The sequence below is a fragment of the Crassostrea angulata genome, chromosome 5, assembly GCF_025612915.1.
Source record: "Crassostrea angulata isolate pt1a10 chromosome 5, ASM2561291v2, whole genome shotgun sequence".
Taxonomy (NCBI): domain Eukaryota; kingdom Metazoa; phylum Mollusca; class Bivalvia; order Ostreida; family Ostreidae; genus Magallana; species Magallana angulata.
Genome location: NC_069115.1, coordinates 38,297,639 through 38,317,621, shown reverse-complemented (window position 1 = coordinate 38,317,621; position 19,983 = coordinate 38,297,639). Strand labels below are relative to the sequence as shown.

The 19,983-nt window shown below is 31.2% G+C and overlaps 1 protein-coding gene across 1 annotated transcript; it reads right to left on the bottom strand.

Annotated features, from left to right (window-relative positions):
• Positions 1-14,749: 14,749 nt before the first annotated feature.
• On the bottom strand, positions 14,750-16,426 carry LOC128185403 (uncharacterized). The gene has a single exon (XM_052855004.1). The coding sequence runs from the start codon at positions 16,424-16,426 to the stop codon at positions 14,750-14,752; it is 1,677 nt and encodes a 558-aa protein (XP_052710964.1).
• Positions 16,427-19,983: the final 3,557 nt, after the last annotated feature.

Sequence of the window (19,983 nt, the reverse complement as noted above, 5' to 3'; positions counted from 1 at the left end):
GGAAATTGCTGGATTGTAAAGAATTTTGTAGTTTATTTGCAGCTTTCCTAGAAAACAAATTCAGAGAAGACTAAGGTACAAAAAGTTCAACCTTAACATAAACACCTCCTTCCTTTAAACCAGCTCTGAAATTGCAACATTTCGCGTTGTCTTCTTTTTTCACTAAACAATGTTCAATTTCAAATACATTAATTCCTATCAATATATCTTCTAGCTTGGTCTTCCGATTCTAACTCCATTATGTGAAACATTTTCAAAATGGGTGATTATTGATATTGATTATTTTCATCTTAGACCAAGATAAAAAAAGCTCCCGATTTTAAATTCAGAAACAAAAGTTATATTTCCGATTTATAGGCTTTAAAGCAGAGAATGGGGTTCAAAAGAATAGTATTCTATCCTTGAATAACCCAAATGGATTCATCAATTGATTTCAAAAGAAATCAAATCTGTCATTTGAATCAGACTAGATAGACCTCTCATATCTTTTTAAAAAAAATTATTTTGTCAGGATACATTTGAAAATATAAAAAGTTTGAAAGCATGAACCAGTCGTATAATCGATATAAATGTTTACATATGATGACATGTATTTGAATATCTTTCATTCATAACAAAAACTATTTACTTAGTTCCATAAATGCAACAGAATCGATTACAAATGTAACAAGAAAATATTCCAATGTAAAACAAGAATTCTAACTAGAAATATGACAAAAAATTGTAAATAAAACCACCATAATCATGTTTTAAAACTACACCGACAAATAGGATGAATTAGAGACAACATTAAAAAAAATCATTGTTAAGAGTATAACTGGACAAACGTTATAAAAAAATGTTTATTTATATGAATATTAAATGTAAATCCTCTAACAGTGTCATAGTTTAATGCTCATTCCTCTTTCGATGTGAAGACTACCTTTTTCTTGAGTACTATTCATTTTTCAGTTTTTCGTACTAGAAAAGTAAAGGAATGACAGCATAAGTAAGCAAAAAAAAAAAAAAAAAAAAACAAAACAAAACCAAAAACAAAAACACGTCAGGTTATATAAGAACTATTAAATGCCAATGCCTTCAGCATATTCCCTCAATAAATGTATTACAAAAACTTACATTGTCCTTTCTTCTGTAATCCATAAAGCAGGTTAATTTCTCAATTGCGTTGCGGGAGAAGATGCAATACGTTAGCAAAAGGACAACCTAGTAAAAGAAGTATTGAAAAGAGATTAAATTATAAATGTACATAACAAACAATCTAATTAAAATTAGACTTGTAATTCCGCTCCTCTACGATACGCTATACAAATTATCTAAAGAAAATAAATTTGGCAAGAACGGATAAGGTCATGGTAATTTCTCGTTTCTTTGTAGATTTTGCTCTGCATCAAATCATAGGTTGTTGACTATTTATTCAACATGATTTACTTTTTTCATTTTCACCACTGGTGGTGTTCATATTCTAATTTGCATTAATAAACTCTCTATATTTGAAATATAATAATATACTTTAGACACCTGCAAAAGGATTACGAATGCTGCAGCTACCGTATAAAAGAAAGACCATCCCAGAAGACTGTTGTCATATTTTGCACAAACATATACTGTTGATATTAATCCAAAAAGACCTGAAGTGAGAAAATTATCTGCACGTTAAAATATGAAATCTTTTTCCTACACATCTTTCAAAAATGCAGAATTTTCTAAGGATCAAACAGGAATTACATTTCCTAAGGGTGAATTTTTTTTGTACATGAATTTAATTCAGACAGCTAGTTTCCTACAGGAAATTTAAATTAAGATTTTCTATGGGATTTTAAAATTTTGGTTTGTTCAAATCTATAGAAAGTTTTTTTTTATTCCGGTAGGACATTCTGAATATATATATAATATATATATGAAAGTTTTTCTTTTGGGTAAAATATTTCCCCGTTGGATTTTTCTAAAGTAAATTTCTCAGATAAGAAGTGAGATACATTAAAAGTGGTTTAAAACTCTTTATGTAATGGTCTTCTGCGTGGCATATTTCAGTATTTTAAACCACCGCACCTCACCTCACCTGACCTCTTCGTGCCCGCTGGCACATAAGGCCCGTAAACCATGTACCTTATAATTAGCAGGTTAAAAAAATCCCACTTTGGAACCTATATTACTATTTGGCACCGTGTTTAAAATAATAAATTAAACCTAGTGTTTTTTTCCACAATTTTTCCCAGAAACATTTAATATGAATTTTTATTTTTTTATGAAGAAGCTAAACAAAATTGTTCCTGAATAAGAAAGAATTACTCTCTGTTCAGTAAAATATTTGTAATGTTTCTTAAAGGGGCATATAACTAGCAGTAATTTAAAGAGAAAATACGGCGCATCTTATCAAAAAACCGACTTGAAAAAAAATTCCGATCGGGTTCGGTATTTTTGTACTACTCACGAATGTATATTAGTCTCGTTCACCCAGACGGAATAAGAGTACCAATGCACCGGATGTTGACATCAGAGAAAAAGTTATAGAACATTGTAACACGGAATAAATGGATAGGCGTCAGGCGATTGGCTGAATTCAGGTATGTAATTATTTTCATTTTAAAGCCAAAATATAAATGTTTGAAAGAAATGATGGGATGAGGGAATATTGCAGAAAATACAGAAATGCCAGAGGAGATTGTAGGAGTGGGGGTTAATTTTTTATGCAGGGTGCCATTTACTGCTGATCGCTGTAAGTTGTAAATAAGAGCAAATTTGACCTATAAACGCCACGGGACCCAGGGCTCGACATTAATGCTTGTCCTCTTGTCCGGTACCAGTTAAAAAAATATGCGGACAAGTGAATATTGCTGGCCACTTGTCCGACTGGACAAGTGCATTTTTTATATTAAGAAGTCTCCAACATTTAAAAAAGAAAAGAAAGTTTTGTGATAAGTTTATCCGTAGTCTCGTTATAAGTTTATCGATTAGTTATTTTGAATTTCGATCCCGACATCAAATTGCAATGCAATTGAGTTACTCTTGATCGGGATTGAAGTTTACTAATTTCAAACAACTTTCAAGGTGTGGATCTTAGTTCTTACAAAGTACCAAACACATATGTTAAGAAAAAGAAAGGAAGAAAAGGTAGCATAGATAAAGGATTATGGAAAGAAATGTAACTTATTTTAGGTTTCATTCATCATTGATAGACTATGATGACTTCCATGTTTAGTTTAAAAAACAGCTGAGAAATCAATATAACAGTTACATGTATTTTTAAACCTGATGCTAAATTTAAGATGTCTTGTAATTTGCCATGACAAAGCTACAGCTGACAAATCATGTTTAATGTTATATAGAACAAATACATGTATATAATTATAGGAAAGACACTTTAAGTTTCCAATTAAAAAGTCAGGTTATTAATTATAGCTAGAGTATTAATCAATAAATGATTTTATTTTAGTAATAGAGTACTGTAGTTTTCAAGTTGACAATATTTGATCTTTAATATTGTAAATTTTTCGGACAACTGAAGTTGAAGTTCGGACAAGTAAATGTTTTGGTCACTTGTCCGAATGGACAAGTAGGAAAAAAAGTTAATGTAGAGCCCTGGGACCATGTATTTTTTTTGGAAATTTCTGAAAGTGCTTAAAATGAAGTTTCAAAGGATACTAAAGATTTGGCTGCTATTGTCATAGTAAAGTACTGAGAGGTCCTAAGGTTTGTATAAAGTTCTATGGGAAAATAATTGGTACGCTTTTCCCAGACGCTCGGCTGTCTCCGTAAAACTCCGACGAGCACTCTCTGCTCGTCGGAGTTTTACGAAGACAGCCGAGCGTCTGGATGAACGAGACTATCAGAAAATTACAAAGTTCTCCATGAAGGAAATAGAATTATTTCATTAAAATTAATATTTACGTATATTTACATTTCACATATATTTTGCATGTAAAGCTACCGCAGATATAGCACCATAACACAGACAGGGTACAAATAGGTTAAATCACGAGTTTTAATTGTGACGTCACAAACGTTTAACGCTGCTAAATGCAACGTCACAAGCGGAAATCAAAGATCACGCTTGTGGCTGTTACTGTGGCTCTTCCATTAATTTGACCTTACCCATAGGATAATACAGTAATTTTGAGGTATAATTCGCATTTGCGTACAAGACAAGAAGGTAAAAAAAATGTAAATATAAGCATTAAATCCTTATTTTTTGAAAGATATAGTCTCATAACTGCAACGGTGTGTGCAAACAAATTTTCATAACGCGCTAACGCGCGTTATTCAATTTGTATGCACACACCGTTGCATTTATGAGACTATATCTTTCAAAAAATAAGGATTCAATACTTAAATAACATATACATAATTACATTGCAACGTGTTACGGGGTTCAGCCGTCTATACTATTGCGCATGCAATTATTTACTGTAAACAAAAAACATGCAGGGCTCGCGAAGATTCTCCTGGACATGTTTGTTGATAAAAATATTTCTTTTCTACTTCTCCAAGGTAATAATTGTTCAAAGTTTTTAAAATAACCGCAATCATTATTTTATAAGCATGTATTTTGTGTGTTTATCATAGGAGTTGCTACAACCTAAATTCATTTTTGTAAATGAGGCCCCTTGAGGGGTTATTTGACATATTTATGTCTGTTCATTTTAAAATGAACCGAAATTGGTAAATCATTAATAAATTTTCGAGAAAGTGATGATGTGTTCCGTTTAGAGAGTCCTTTTTACCTCGTATACCATGATGACCGTAGTCGGACGAAGATCTTGTAGTTTTCAGCACGTGTCAATTACTGTCAATCAAAGTCCACGTGGTACAAATAACCGATATAAGGTTATTCCGATTTGTGCAACCCTTGAATTTCCGGAAGCTCATAATTACGTTAATTAGGTATGTAAAAGGGATTTTTATGTATTTCAACTATCACAATCAACGTTATGTCTTATTTCCTAACGAAATAACGCGCCAACAATACAATAGGTGAATTTGAAGTTAAAGCACATTGTTTTCAGCTGTACTGTGTCTTTAAGGCGAATTCTGTTCTATGCATTTGTTACTAATAATTGGCACGGTATGTATTCAACAATAATATACCTCAAAGTAAAATACTCTATTTTTTAGAGAATTTAGAAAATATCAGAATATCAGTCTCATTCAAGATAACCCCTTATATGTCAAATTTTAAAACATTTCTGTTTTAAAACTCTTATAAAAATGAAATGTTATAAAGTTTGAAAATGAAAAACAAAATAATCACGAATGAAGTTTGTATGATTTTTATTGGAATCCATTTAAATATGAAACTTAATTATTTAAAAAATCTTTTAAGGCAAACTGCTGAATGATATCCCACAAAAATCTGAAAATAGAAACAATATTAATTGGTTAATGAAATGAAAAAAAGAAATTGAATGAAATTGAAAAATTAAAAGAAATATTGAATTATTGCAAAAATATTGGTTTGAAAGATCCCGTTTAAGAGTTGTCATTCTTGATTTTACTTGGTCTCAAATATCTTGGTACCCATTTTCTAATTTTAAAAAAAAAATCACGAAGACAAATTTTAAAAAGGTACAATTATATGCTAAAATGTAGGAATGAGGTGAGTAGTGCTTTTGATAATGTTTCAAAAATTGAATCTGAAAAATTATATTTTTTATAAATGCATTATATCTATATTTAACTCTTTAAAAAAAATGTTAATAGTTACATTGCCTTTTAATTTTTTATATACAATACAAATTATAAACAACCATATGCATATTTATACATACATTAGATGTCCATAGTGATACACATGTACGTGTGGTAATTAAAAACATGCTCTTTTTCAAGATTCTGTCGTTCCCTCATTTGGCTTGGAAATCCGGGCTTCCGCTGCTATTGCTACCTAGCTATATCTATTTTAATTAAAATACATAAGTTAAGTGTCAAACTTTCAATGCAAGTCTTATACTGCAAATGTTTTAAATTTGGGAAGTTGGGATCAATTAATACAAGAGATGGCACTAAGGAACATTAGTTTTATATTAATCATGCATATATGGTTCAAGTGAAAATATTAAATCTGCTCACCTTTATCGATAATCAGTCACATATTTATGATCGTTTGTTGCAGATGACATGACAAATACGTATTGCCAATTGCAGGGAAACAGTACATTATTTCGATTTCATGTTTTCTGTACGTAACAGCTGATAATCAATGTTAGTTGAAAGCTTTAATCACGAAGGGAATTGACATATTTTCTAAGCGTTTTGGTGATTTCATTCTTATCTCATCTTCCTCGTTAGAAGAGTTCAATTGAACGGTGTGTAGCTATTTTGTACCACGATATCATACAATCAATCCGGAACAAAATGGCGTTTCAAACGGATGTCAGACATATTGTGACGATGTAGACTTCCACCTTAAGATATTGTCCATACCTGTCTTTCCTATTATTTTAATCGGCGTAGAAAAAGCTATAATAAATTAATTTGCCCTGGTGTAGAAACGTTTTCAAGGAGATTAAATCAATATTCATATGTATTTTGAAAAAAATACTTACCTCCAAGTGCGTAAAAAAATAAATACAAACTGCTGCAAGCGTTTGCGCAACTACGGTCTTCGTTTTCTTTTTTTTCGTTACAAAGTAAACCTGAGATGCAACCCAAGATCACCGGCAATATGGTCAGACACAAAGATGCTGCTATGTTCAGTACAAGTGTTGTTGAATCTAATACTGAGAGAAAAAAGAGATGAATATTGATAACATCATTGATTGAAGATAGAACTTTTCAATGTATTTATATATGTAAAAAGCAAAATAAGATTATGGTGGTATGGGACACCTGTCAATATTAATGTGGATAAAAGAATATTATGATCGAAATACTTTCACCGGTTTGGAATTTTCAAATTATACAAAATTTCATCAAAAATTAAATTTTAAAATTTTTTGGCAAGATAAAATTTATATTTAAAAAAAACTTAGTGGGATTCGAACTCATGACTTACAACAGATCCGTATGTAACGCTCTAACCCATTGCGCTACTCTATTAGGTAACTGACTTGGAAAAGAAAAAATAGTTTAAATTATAATTGATTCTTTCGATAGGAAGTACGTCACAACATGGAGGTGTCCAATACCACCTTATTGTATCATGTACAAAATAGGTTATGAAAAACACGTTTTCTCCATTTAATGTACCTCTCTTTTTAAAGTAATAATAATGCAAAAACTGCTATTAGTTTTTAATAAGACTTTATCAAAATATTTACTGTTTTCTTTGTTTTACATGTGCATGGAAATACATATTTGTCCAATTGCAAACCGTTTCCTTAATTCCCTAAAAATGTTAATACAATAAATCCAAATTATATGTACTTGACCCTGAAATATCTCATGATTCAAAGGAAACCTTTATCATCTGTCAAAATAATTATTTTTAATTCTTTAATGAAAATCAAGAAGGCAAGCAAAACACAAAAGACAGGGAACGTCAACGAGTTTACAACTTTAAAAGGCTTAACTAAATGTAAGCCCATTTTCCAAATGTAATGCTGCGGCTCTTGCACTGGCTTTAACTAAACGTGAAATTCAAAGTTTTGGTCTGGATAATTGCTCGTACCCCCAGGGCTTTTGCGGAAACCAAGAGTAGATTTAAACATTATTCTTTGTAGGCATTTCTCCCTTGTACAATCTTACATTTTACGGTATCATTTTAGAAAAGAAATATTTGTAAAAAAAAACAACCCAAAAAACCAAAACCAAATCCCAATCTTTCTATAGATGCACATTAACTCGATCAACAAAAAGCTCTTAATCCTTTTGTTCACCTTAGTTAGAGAAATACATTTTTTTTCTGTGATTATTATGAACGACTACAAAAACAATCAAACATATTAAAAAGAACAATGTTGAAGGGCTGTCTTTTATTTTTTAATTTAAAGTCTGTAAATATATCTGCGTTGAATATGACTTACAATGTACAAACCGATCTTACACTATGTCTTTTGTTTGGATCTTTTGTGAGGAACACTACCATGAGCATAGACGGTATGAACCTAATTATATTAAAACCTTTAAAGTAACTGAAAGGTTAAAGATAAATAAGAGATAAATACCTGCCGATTTTTATACATGATTGACTTTTGGAAATAGATCAGATTGATCGTGAACGATTTAAAATCAAAATGGCTTCTACCATTATGTAAGGGAAAAAAATGAAAACGTTATAGCAAGAACAATTGTTCCAAGAAAAAGTAACCTCTCTCCTACACTCGTTTAGCGCTAATGATATAACGCCTTAATAAACTAAAAGAGCCGATATTCCAATAAATACTTTATCATTAGAATATAAAAGAGAAATCATTTACATGTATATGCATTTTTAGCCAAAAAATATTTACCATTTTCACTCTCGGAACAATTAAGACTGTAGAACAAGCCGTGATGACAGGTTCTTGCTGTCGGCGATGGAGTAGAAGAATTGGTCGTGTTCGAGACCATGTTTGTAGCATTTGTTTCCCGTATTTCGATCCAATATGGCGTAAGAAATCCAACATTGAAGAAAAATCTCACGAGAACTGCACCAAATGCAAAGCATCCAAACACTATGTCCGACATTGTAAAATCAAAACTGAAAAGATAGAGAAATCTTTTAATTAGGTCTGGTTGTTGTAAAATCTTCAAGACGAGGGATCAAAGAGGAAGTATTTTCCAGTTGTTGTCACCATTAGTAACAATTTAGATAACTCTTCACAGCAATATGACTGCCTGGTATCTTGCTTTGTATAGCTTCATGTATAACTTTCAATATCAATGGTATCATTAATGATACTTATAAAATAAAAGGCGATACATGTACTAATAAAAGGCGTAATAACAGCAAATGGGTAATAAACACATGTTTCTAAAGGCGATTTGTAGACTTTTTGTACTCATATATAGGCCAATAACCCTTATGCAGATTTTGTAATATTTTTCAAAAATACATCAATGAAAGTATGTGAATTTGAACCTTTAATTTGAAGACAGGACCTTTAATTGAGAATAATGTTAACGTAAGATGTTTTTATTGATAACTTAAAAAATCGAGTAATCATAAGATATTAAAACTTTTTTTAGTTGATAGCCATGAACATCTATAGCAAAATCTTGTTTTTATTAGTGGTATTCTGCAAATATTTCTCCGTTTAAAATTGTACCATCTTTTTAAGTTTTACATGTAAGTCAATACAAATGTGGTTTAAATTTTTTTTCACAAGGATTAAATAATATGATAAAATCTTATATATTTTATTTGAATTTTCTATTATTTTTTGTCGATGAAAAAAAAATCTGTAACCAGGAAAGTAATTGAAATAGAATGTACTTAGTACACAGACTTAAAAAATGACGTAAGCTCAATTGTATTTCATTTCATTTCATTTTATTCAGGGAAATTTATCACAGAAAGCCATGATTACACACATAAAATACATCAAATAAAAACAGTCATTATCAGAACACTATGCAAGTACATAATAATCAGTTTGTTCAATATTGATATAACATAGAATACATGACATACAAATGATAAATACTACCCAAGGATAGCCCATAAAAGCATTGTTAAAAATCTTATTTCCAATGGGGTCCTTATATAACAGTTAAGTTAATAACAACAAAGGTGCACTACAAATTTACATAATGGAATTTAGATAGGATACTGAAAAGGAATATACCATAATGCTTTGAAAAATGACATGTTTTTTATTTATTTTATTAAAAAAAAGTAGTAATAATACATAAATAAAAAATGAATCTGGACAAGCAGTCATATAGTATGTCTTGCATTAGTAAACAAGAAAGAATTTACGGCTTACTTAAATTTTTGTTTAGAATTAATTTCCTTGTATATGTCAATATAACAGATATGTACATTCTGAAATTAGAAAAAAACTGTAGCATGCACATAACAATCAATATATCAATATAACAATTCATATTGACATCTACGAGTATATACATAATAAAACAAAAGCAAGCAACTACCCGGTGCATGTGGAATATTGCATGAGTTGAACAAATTGTGTTTCCTCACAAAAAGCTTGATGCAAAAATGAAGTTCCACGGGAAAATTCGGGATGACACACTGTGGATTTAGGCGTCTTACAGCATACATGTATGTAGTCACTAATTTGCTTACAATGAATATGAACTAAAAATCTTTGAAACATCGTCATCAGCTCCGTAAAATGAAGTGTGGTTTGTTTATATACATGCAAAATTGTGTAAAAATGGCGACTCAATCTGCACGTGAAGTTTACAATCACAGGACGATTAGGGTGTTTGAGAGAAAGTCAGCGGCAAGTAATTTAGCGTCAACATCAGCAGTAAATATTATTAGTTGGTTATCGAGGTACATGTAATAAAACTAATGTTTCTACAAACTGAGTGAGGTACAAAATAAGATTGATAACAGATCAATCAAAAATTGAACATGTTCGTGCCGTAAATTTCAAGATTTTCTATGTTCGAAAACATATGCACAGTTGTAAAAGTAAGTGTGCCATTGATCGATTGATGTTCAATAAAATGTAATTTATGTGATATTTATTTCCGTTGTGGATTCTTTGGAATTAGTTACATTAAAATAAATACTGTCCCATATCAAATTCATGCGCTAAAATTGATTGAATTTATCGATGATGCATTATCTTAAAAAATGAAATGGGGAACTTGTTTAAACAGTGTATTTTTGACAATTGTTTACACCATAAAAACAAGAAGCAATTATTGTGAGAATTCTTGGTCAATTATTGCAGTGGTTTAGTTTTAGAAATTCTGATACAGCATCATACATTTGTACGTCAGAGATGGCAGTTGGTGCATAAATTATCAAGACCGCGGAACTAGGTAAGGGTGGGCTGGAACCAAATCGGTCAATCGAAATGCTTTTATAAACTACAACCCGTGATTCGACCTGTGTAACTGTTCAATTAAATAGTAAATCACTGAACGCATCGCTATATCGGCCGAAATGTACAATGTGTACTCTCAAGCTAGATTTGCGTTAATATAGATCAATCGTTATCAATTTCTTTACTTCACAAAATTCTCCAATCAAACCATAAAAACCAAAATTTTCTCATACATTTCGTATTGTTTGAACATATTTGGTATTTTTACATTTTACAAATTGGTAATTCAAAACTATTTTGTTGTTAAATATTTTTCTTTATTTTTTTTCATGTTGCACAAACTCACTGCAGCTAGGTTTTATGCCGAGTAAAAATTTAATCAAACACCCATGTTGAGATCAAATATGTCATTTATTGAAAATGACGAAAATGATTAAAAATTACTATATAAATTGATGAGGGTTCAGACTCCAAGCTATTCTTACAATATAAAAGTGACCTATCTATATGCTGATTCCCGAAATTTACAGAATACCAATATATGCCAAACTACATACAACACATTAAGTAATAGCAAAATATGGTACCTCGAAAACAATAACAAATGCCATTAATACAAATACATAGGTACGTGTAAGTAAGGTAAGCAAATTTTGCGGTGGAGGTGAGTTTGTCAAAATGTTGCTGCTTTCAATGACAGCGCAGAAGCGGAAGTGACCCTACGTCAACTGATCAGTTACAGACAACATCAAAACACGTGACCATGTTGCTTATTTTCATTATTTGTAAGAAAACCAATGAATAAGAATTCACCTTGTAAAATTTTAAGATTACGTATCAGTCCAAAGGGTGACTGAGAGATGGGGAAAATTACACAACTAGCATCTGCCGCCTGCAAGGCATGGGGGAATTCCACTGACCATCAATAAGGTAAATAAAAAACAATTGAGTAAGATTACTTTATTAAGGAGGGCAACTTTAGATTTCATTGCGCATGTTTTGGCGCATTCTTGTAAAATACCATGTTTTATACCTTTTTATGATTTTTTCCTATACCATTTATTAAACTGACCACATTAAACAGAATACATAAAAACATTTTAAGATTTTTAAGGGAAATCTCATTTTCAAACAGTTTTTCCGGAAGGTGAACGTTGGCATTATGTAATATGACGTTATTATAAGATGAAGCTTTGTATGAGTACGTTAAAAAAATAACATCAAAGAAAAAGAAAAAATTGTACGCCTTTGAAAGTTTATACACAGAATAATCCTATTTTCACGGTTATCTTTCTTTATTTTTTAATTAATCCAATGTACCGATCTTCATTTGTAATACTCCAAATATATAGCATAAATTTGATACATTTTCATATTTTGAGATGAACCCCACTTAAAACCAAACGGTAGAAATTAGTATTTTTACATAAAAGTAGAAAATGATATTACTAATCACATATACAATTTGAGAAAAATCGTTAATGTAGTATTTCTTTTAAAGGTCATATGAAACGATATCCTGACCATATTGAGTTATATACGGGAATGAGTTCATAAGTGCCTATTTAATAAGACTGACATTGTTTTTTGGATATTTTATGCAAAATGTGAGCGCCACAGCCGATCAAAATTACTTAATCGGGAAAAGGAACATTGACTTACGCGGCTTACCTCCCTTGCTTATGACGTCAGTAAGACCCAATCGCCTTATAAAGCTATGTTGTGAATACAAATATCCATGTCATTTTGCAGCATTTTAAAAGAAAAAAAACACTTTTTTATATAAAAACTTGTATAATTATACAATAATTAACCACGTCAGTATTTTTTCTCTCAAGAAATGAAATCGTGTGCGTTTTTATTTACATGTAATAGCGTGTACATAATGATATTCAGTTTCGAGACTGCAGGGAGAATAAATGATTTTCTTCATAGATTCACATGCAAGTATAATATAATTTAAATATAAGCATATTTATATGTTTATTTTGATCTTTTTAATGAAATTGACAAATTCAAAAATAAGTCTGATCGTTTTTTCCCATTTGCACGTTCATGCAATTCATTAAGATTTTTTTTCTAAACAACTTGTAGGCCTCATTGTGCCTCATTCGCTTCACGATTATATTGTTTGTTTCACTTTCAAATTCACAAATATGTTACCATTTAATTATTTTTAGTCTAAGAGAAATTTCTTCAAATATTTTGTTTTTGAAACGTGTACTTGAATGTGCGGTGTTTTGATTTTAAAACGTGTATGTACGGTGTTTCCTCACAGATCCCTTTTATCTCACTTTCTTCCGCAATGTTTTCTTTCGTTTTTTTGTATCATTATTGATGCTTGTTCTTAATAAAATCTGTTGATTATCTTCACATTCGTTCACAACTATTTTCATCAAACAACCGATTTATTTTACCGATACATTTCTAAATCCTTAAATGCCGTATTTCCGCGATCTAATTTAATAAAACGTTAATACACGTGTACACAGTATTTTCTAAAGATATTGCTACATGTATATATCAATAAGTCAGAAATTTATATTATTTCGAAATAAAATTTAAGAATAATTTTGCGGCATTTTATAGCAGCTCTTAAATACAAACTATGTACACAATGCCTCAAACATTTTCATTGGCCTGCCTTATATACTTTTTTATGTGACAAAATAAATCAAATCAATTTAAATGCTTTAATTCCCTTTAAATGTAGCTCAATCATTATGCGTACCGAAGAAGAAAATGATGTTTCTATTTCAAAAGGATAAGGATAATTCATTAATCAGCTGTAAATGTTGGAGCATTTCTTTCGTTAAATTTCCACTCCAGTACGGGATCTTCATCATGATTTTACTTTTGTGAGAAGCTGATATTAGATTTATTCATTAACGACCAATTAAAACTAAGTCATCTGTAGGCTACTACGAAATCAAATGATCTCATTTGAAAAGAAAGACACGTTCATATATGCAAAAATTACTAAAATTTAAATAATCGATAAACTACTGTAAAATTACACTAGTTTTAATGCATTGCTTACATCGGTGGGTCTTTGTGACGTCATAAATCCACAAAATCAAGAACGATAAGCGGGCAAGAATTTTTTCAAGTGCTCAGTTTTCACGGTTATTTCTCAGTAATGCAAAGGCAAAAAAATCTTACATCATGTATTTTAACATTTGTTTATACCAAGCTTTATATTCATGAAAGAAAATCATAGTGATAAAAATCGTTTCATATGACCTTTAATCTGCTTCGAAGTACGGATAATTTCCTATATCTTCCTATCGTGAAGGAACCTGTATTTTGAGATGGCCCCCAAAAATAACCAGATGATAGATTTTCTTGAAACTTCGCAAATCATATCGAGTTGAAGTAAATAACATGTGGTTAAAAATTAAAGAGTTTTGCTATTGTATTTTTACGCCAAAAAATCGGCCTTAAGTATACAAAAGAACAGCATTCAACACATTTATGTAATTATTGAAAACAATTTTTGTTTTCTGTTTAAGAAGAGATAAAAGTTCAACAGATGTTTGAATTGTGGTATCAAGTTGATAAAATTTTAACTGGCTGCCAAAAGCCAGTCAATTTACCACCAATCAGGTTTATTTTAAATATTGACTGAGCTTCAAAAGGAAGTTAATATCAGTTTGATAAGATTAAATTTGTTTGCTGACAAGTAAATACAACAAAGTTCTGAATCAGATTATGTAAACAAAATCCAAATGCAAATATTTTGTAACAACACATTCAGTTTGATAACAATTGATTGACATAAAAAACCACTTCGTTGAAAGGCAAAATGCTAATATATTCCGATTATTTTCATGTTACATTTCTACAAAATCATTTGTTGATGATTTTCATATTGTATATTTGATTTTCTTCACTTTACCAGTTTCCCTTTCAGCCACAAAGAGAATGTCTTTGGTGTCCATACATAAACCACATGGATCAAGTAAACCGCATTCATCAATGTAGCGGAGGAACTGACCGTCCTGATCCAGGATGTGAATACAATGATTGTTTATGTCGGCTGTCAAGATCCGACCTTGCATGTCTGTAGTAATTCCAATTGGATAAAACGGTGCCTTTGTTGAGATTGGAGGACCGGTGTACGTAAAGCGGTGTTTCCCGGCATCATTGACCACGACTACTGCACCAGCTATACAGTCAGACACACAGATATCTAGGTTCTTGTTCTCACTGATATATTTTGGGTAACGAATGTCATCAGATGAAAAGAGTGAGTGTCCATTGCCATCAAATTGAATGACTTGTTTCTCTGTGGATCCAGAATAACGCACAACTCTTGCTTGTATCAATACATCACTGATCATTGCAACCAGGAGGTCGCCAGAGATGGTACTACATACATAGAGAGGTATCCACCTCTTTAGTCTGATCAAGGCCTGCGTCTGCGTACTTTTTACTATGTTCACGGTTCTATCTTCGTGATCAGTGTAAACTACTTCCCCACACGGCGTCAGTGTTATGTCCCCTGGCTGGTTTCCTGACTTGGTGCGGATTGAATTTACTAGTTTTCCATGGAGGTTGTATAGTCTTATGATGTTATCTTGACCACACGTCCAAATGTCTTCATCACTCAGACAGGACACACTGTGTAAGTTATTAGAGTGTCCGTATTCGGTGTTTATTTCAGAGATGATCATTGGTTCATCAGTAAGTGGTCTGCCTGGCAGATGGGACATAGCATTCAGATTATCCAATTGATATCCATATTCATCAGTTTTGATTGTCAATTCTGACAAAGAACCAAACTGTTGAAAGATCAGTTCTTTGTTGATTTTCTGAGGGATGAAAATCGGTAAGGAAACTTCGATTTTAGGAGGCAGCCTTCTAAATTCAGCATTTCTTGATTTGTAGGTAGAGACATTGTTGACATCAGCAGAGTTCAGTAAATTCTTCAAATAAGCCATGTTTTGTTTGATTTCATTTATACTGCATTTGAGTTCATCTTCCTGCTCATTTAGGACAAACAGATGTGTAAACTCCATTTTATCAACATCAGATTTCAATGTCTTAACAACGGTGTCTATTTCTCTGTGCATATCTTCTGATTGTTTGTCCAGAGCTCTTATCAATTTCTGATGGTTTTCTTTAAAATTAGTTTTTTGAACTGAGATGGTAGATGCAATCTCCAAATATTTAGGATAGATTGATTTCTCTAATTCTTGTAGATCCTTCCGAGCAACTTCTTTCTTGGTTTCTATACTCTTCAAAATGTCAATAGTGTTGTGTCCTAGATGTTCAACACACTGCACACAAATAGGGATGTCGCATTCTTTGCAACTAAGTTCACACTGCTGAGTGAAATGATTTGGACAGATAGGGTAGTTTGCGATAGATCCCATGTGTTTGAATTTCACCACTTTGTGTTCTGTGGTCTCGTCTAAAAGATGCCTCCCCACGCAATCTTCGCACAAGTGTATGTGACAAATATCACAAAGCAAACGGGGGCCCGGAGTCTCACAGAGTGAACAGCGCAAGACATCCTGGGCACAAAGGCGGGGGTCCATGGCCTGTCACCGTAGTAAATACATGTATTTTAAATCCGGAAGAAAAAACGCATTGATTTAGCGAGTTCAATGTTGAAAAACTATATTTCAAATGACATACCTCGCTCCTTTACCCGCGACTTAAGCAGTGTAATCTTAAGTCTACATAGACTTTGTTACATTCTTAATAATGACCTGTTAAGATTTTTTCAAATCCAGAAGAAAAAACGCATTGATTTAGCGAGTTTAATGTTGAAAAACTATATTCCAAATGACATACCTCGCTCCTTTACCCGCGACTTAAGCAGTGTAATCTTAAGTCTACATAGACTTTGTTACATTCTTAATAATGACCTGTTAAGATACATGTAATCACATTTTTTGCTTATTTTAATCTATTTATGTTTTAGTTCACAAAAAAAATCCCAATCCATTTGAATGATAGTCTACAATTATTGTATTTTTTTTTTTACATCCTTTAAGAAACCGGTACTTAACGCTCTAAAAACAAACTTGACGATCAGTTATGGTATTTTCTCTTTCCTGTAAGAAAATCACAATAAAAACTTTTATATAGACGTTCGTAAGAACATCGTTTCACCTTAAACTGAAAGTAGTCAATGGGAAGGAGCAGGGGCATCCATACAATTGTTCACCTTCATCTTCCACTTTGAATGAAATTAATAAGTTGTATAACAAATATTTTTCCAAAAATACTCACAATTGTATCGAGTGTGATTTTAATTCATGTCAATATTGTTTCATGATTATATACTCGTGTTTTATTTTGTGGTTCATGTTTGAGTATTATAAACCTTGGTCTTTTAACCACGTTCTTAATAATCATAAGTTCTGTGTTTTATCTCTATTAGCAATCGGTCTTTATCTTACAAATGACATAATGTGATACAAATATCATAAAACAAATTGTAGATATAAGACGATAGATAAACAGAACAAAACATGGGAAGTAATAAGCGAACTCCATTCCATATTATATTTTTCTTAATTGCTTTATAAGTCGATAGCGGGTCAGAGCAGTATTTCGAATTTAGGCTTTTCATCCATACTTGGTTACTTGGTGTTGTGCTAATTTCTTATATTGAGGACTAAATTTGACATCTATCTCTCTCTCTCTCTCTCTCTCTCTCTCTCTCTCTCTCTATATATATATATATATAACACCAAACAAATGTGGTTAAACAAAAAAAATAGAATATAAATCACTTGGTGTACGGGTATAACAACCTTTATGCCAGCATCTTTGTTTTTTGAACAACGAGAATTATAAATATGATGTGAAAAAAAGAGATGCCTGCAAGCAATGCATAGATATATGAAATGGAAAATAAACAACCAATTCTAGTACTCTGCTTACACAAACGTACCCATAAACTGCATATATATGAAAAATGTTATCCTAAAAATGTGTATCATTTCATAGGTTTTTTTTTTACATTTACCAAGGATTTTGAATATTACAGATTTGCACAACAATTTGAACAGACGATGCACCAACAAATGTTATATGAACCATAATACATTATGAAAATATCGATTTAAAAAAATTATAGTCCTTGAAAATTAACGATGTGTGGCAAATAATAACATTTTTGTTCGAAGTATTACACACATATTTTTTAATGTGAATAGCAGTTTTCACTTCTTGAGCTTTTCATTGAAGAATTCCAAGCTTTAGACAGGTAGTCTGAAATGAATTGTGTTGCGTAAATAAAAATAGATGCATCGTTCTCGAACTTTATTCCGATTTGTGTATCAGTAATCCCAATATTTCCCTTTGGTGGATAATCTATTAATTTATTGCAAGTTTAAAGATTAAATTCTTTTTTCTTTCGAATCCCAGCAATTTTAACACTGGTTTTGGAGATAAAGAATTTAATAGAGTATACGCCAGTACCAGTTTTTTTATTTAGATTGGACGGTACGCCCTTGATTCAAAACAATACTGCTGTTAAAAGTTGCGGGTTGGTTATCATTACAGTAAACCAGTATTTAAAAAAATATATTTAGTGTTGGAAAACCAGCTTTTTAAACTCTGGCGTAGGAATATATACCACCAAAAAAATCAAATCAATTATCCGTACCATATGAGAGAAACAAATATTTATCTTATTATGAAATTAAACCTTTTCACGAATTAACATATAGGTGACATTTTTAAATCTTGTTTATTTAAACATTACAATACATCATATGTTGTTTTTTTAAATTTGCTGACGATCCTGATGATGTAGTTGAATTACCAATATTGATGACAGGTAGGTATTAACATATTGATTATACGCCTGGAGTCGTCTCACTTTAGTGTCACTGTGCGATGTGATCGAGTTGTTTGAAGTTGTTTGAGGTTATGGAAAGTGTGCTTTAACTTACATAATATGTTGAACTTTTTAGAAAAACAGATATATATATATATATATATATAAGTTCGGGAGAATGGCCTTCATGTTTATTCATTATTCCTAAATCGCGTCCTTTTTTGTTATGAAAAATAAAAAAGTGTGTACCAACAATAATCTTATTTATAGTTATTTTAAAACGACACTTAATGTTATAGATAGTTAGCGAAATAGAATACATTGCCATGACGTTGCACATTGTTAAACTTCGGATGAAATTGTCATTTATCATTATATAACACGAGTTCATTTTCTTCCATGTAGGTTTCACGTATTAAACTTTTTGGACTCTGTCCTAGTGAACTGATTCGAAAACCAACACCACTGCATCGTAAAAAACACTTTTGTAAAATGTCACATTTCAAGTTGTAAAAAGGACAAATCAAATTAGACAATCAAGATTGTAATAACAGCAAATTAAAGTTTAAGTCATTATTCACCTGCAGGTAAAATGCAATATATGGCAGTCATCATGGCAAAATATGTGCATAATTGTAATTTTGCGTGCATATGTTTAGTGGTTATAAGAGTGCCGTAAGACGGTGTAGGTGTTAAAATTGTTTTAAAAATATAACACATTCACTGGCATTCATTTTTTCTGCATTTATCTCTCAATAAGGAACACTGTTAGATAAACAGCAATGATTACACTTGGCAAAAAATTATGAACAACAAAAGACAATCTTTAAGATGCAGCGCTAATATCTACCTATTATTAGTTTGTTTGTTCATCGATTCATTTATTCATTTTTAAAGTTTTCTCCGATTATTCAGAGCAAAGTAAAAAAAAAAACTTGCAAATATTAATCATGGAAATGAAATATATGTTTGCATGTTATAAAAGTTCAAATCGAAAATGATGGCAACAAATATGAATAAAGTTACGAAAAAAAAGAAACATTAGAGATTCTTCTCAATGATCAAATAGTAAGTATTCATTAAAAAAAGATAACAGATAACGAATCACATGAGATTAATTGAGTATTGCATAATATGAAGATAAAATACATCAACATAAGTTATTACAATGACTGTGTATAAATGAAACCGAGCGGAGAAAGCTGTTGATATTTGTTCTAAGACGTATTGTGAAAATAATCGGGAAATCACCCCTTAGTTTTCCCCACAAAATTAACAAGTCGTCTATGGAGAAGTATG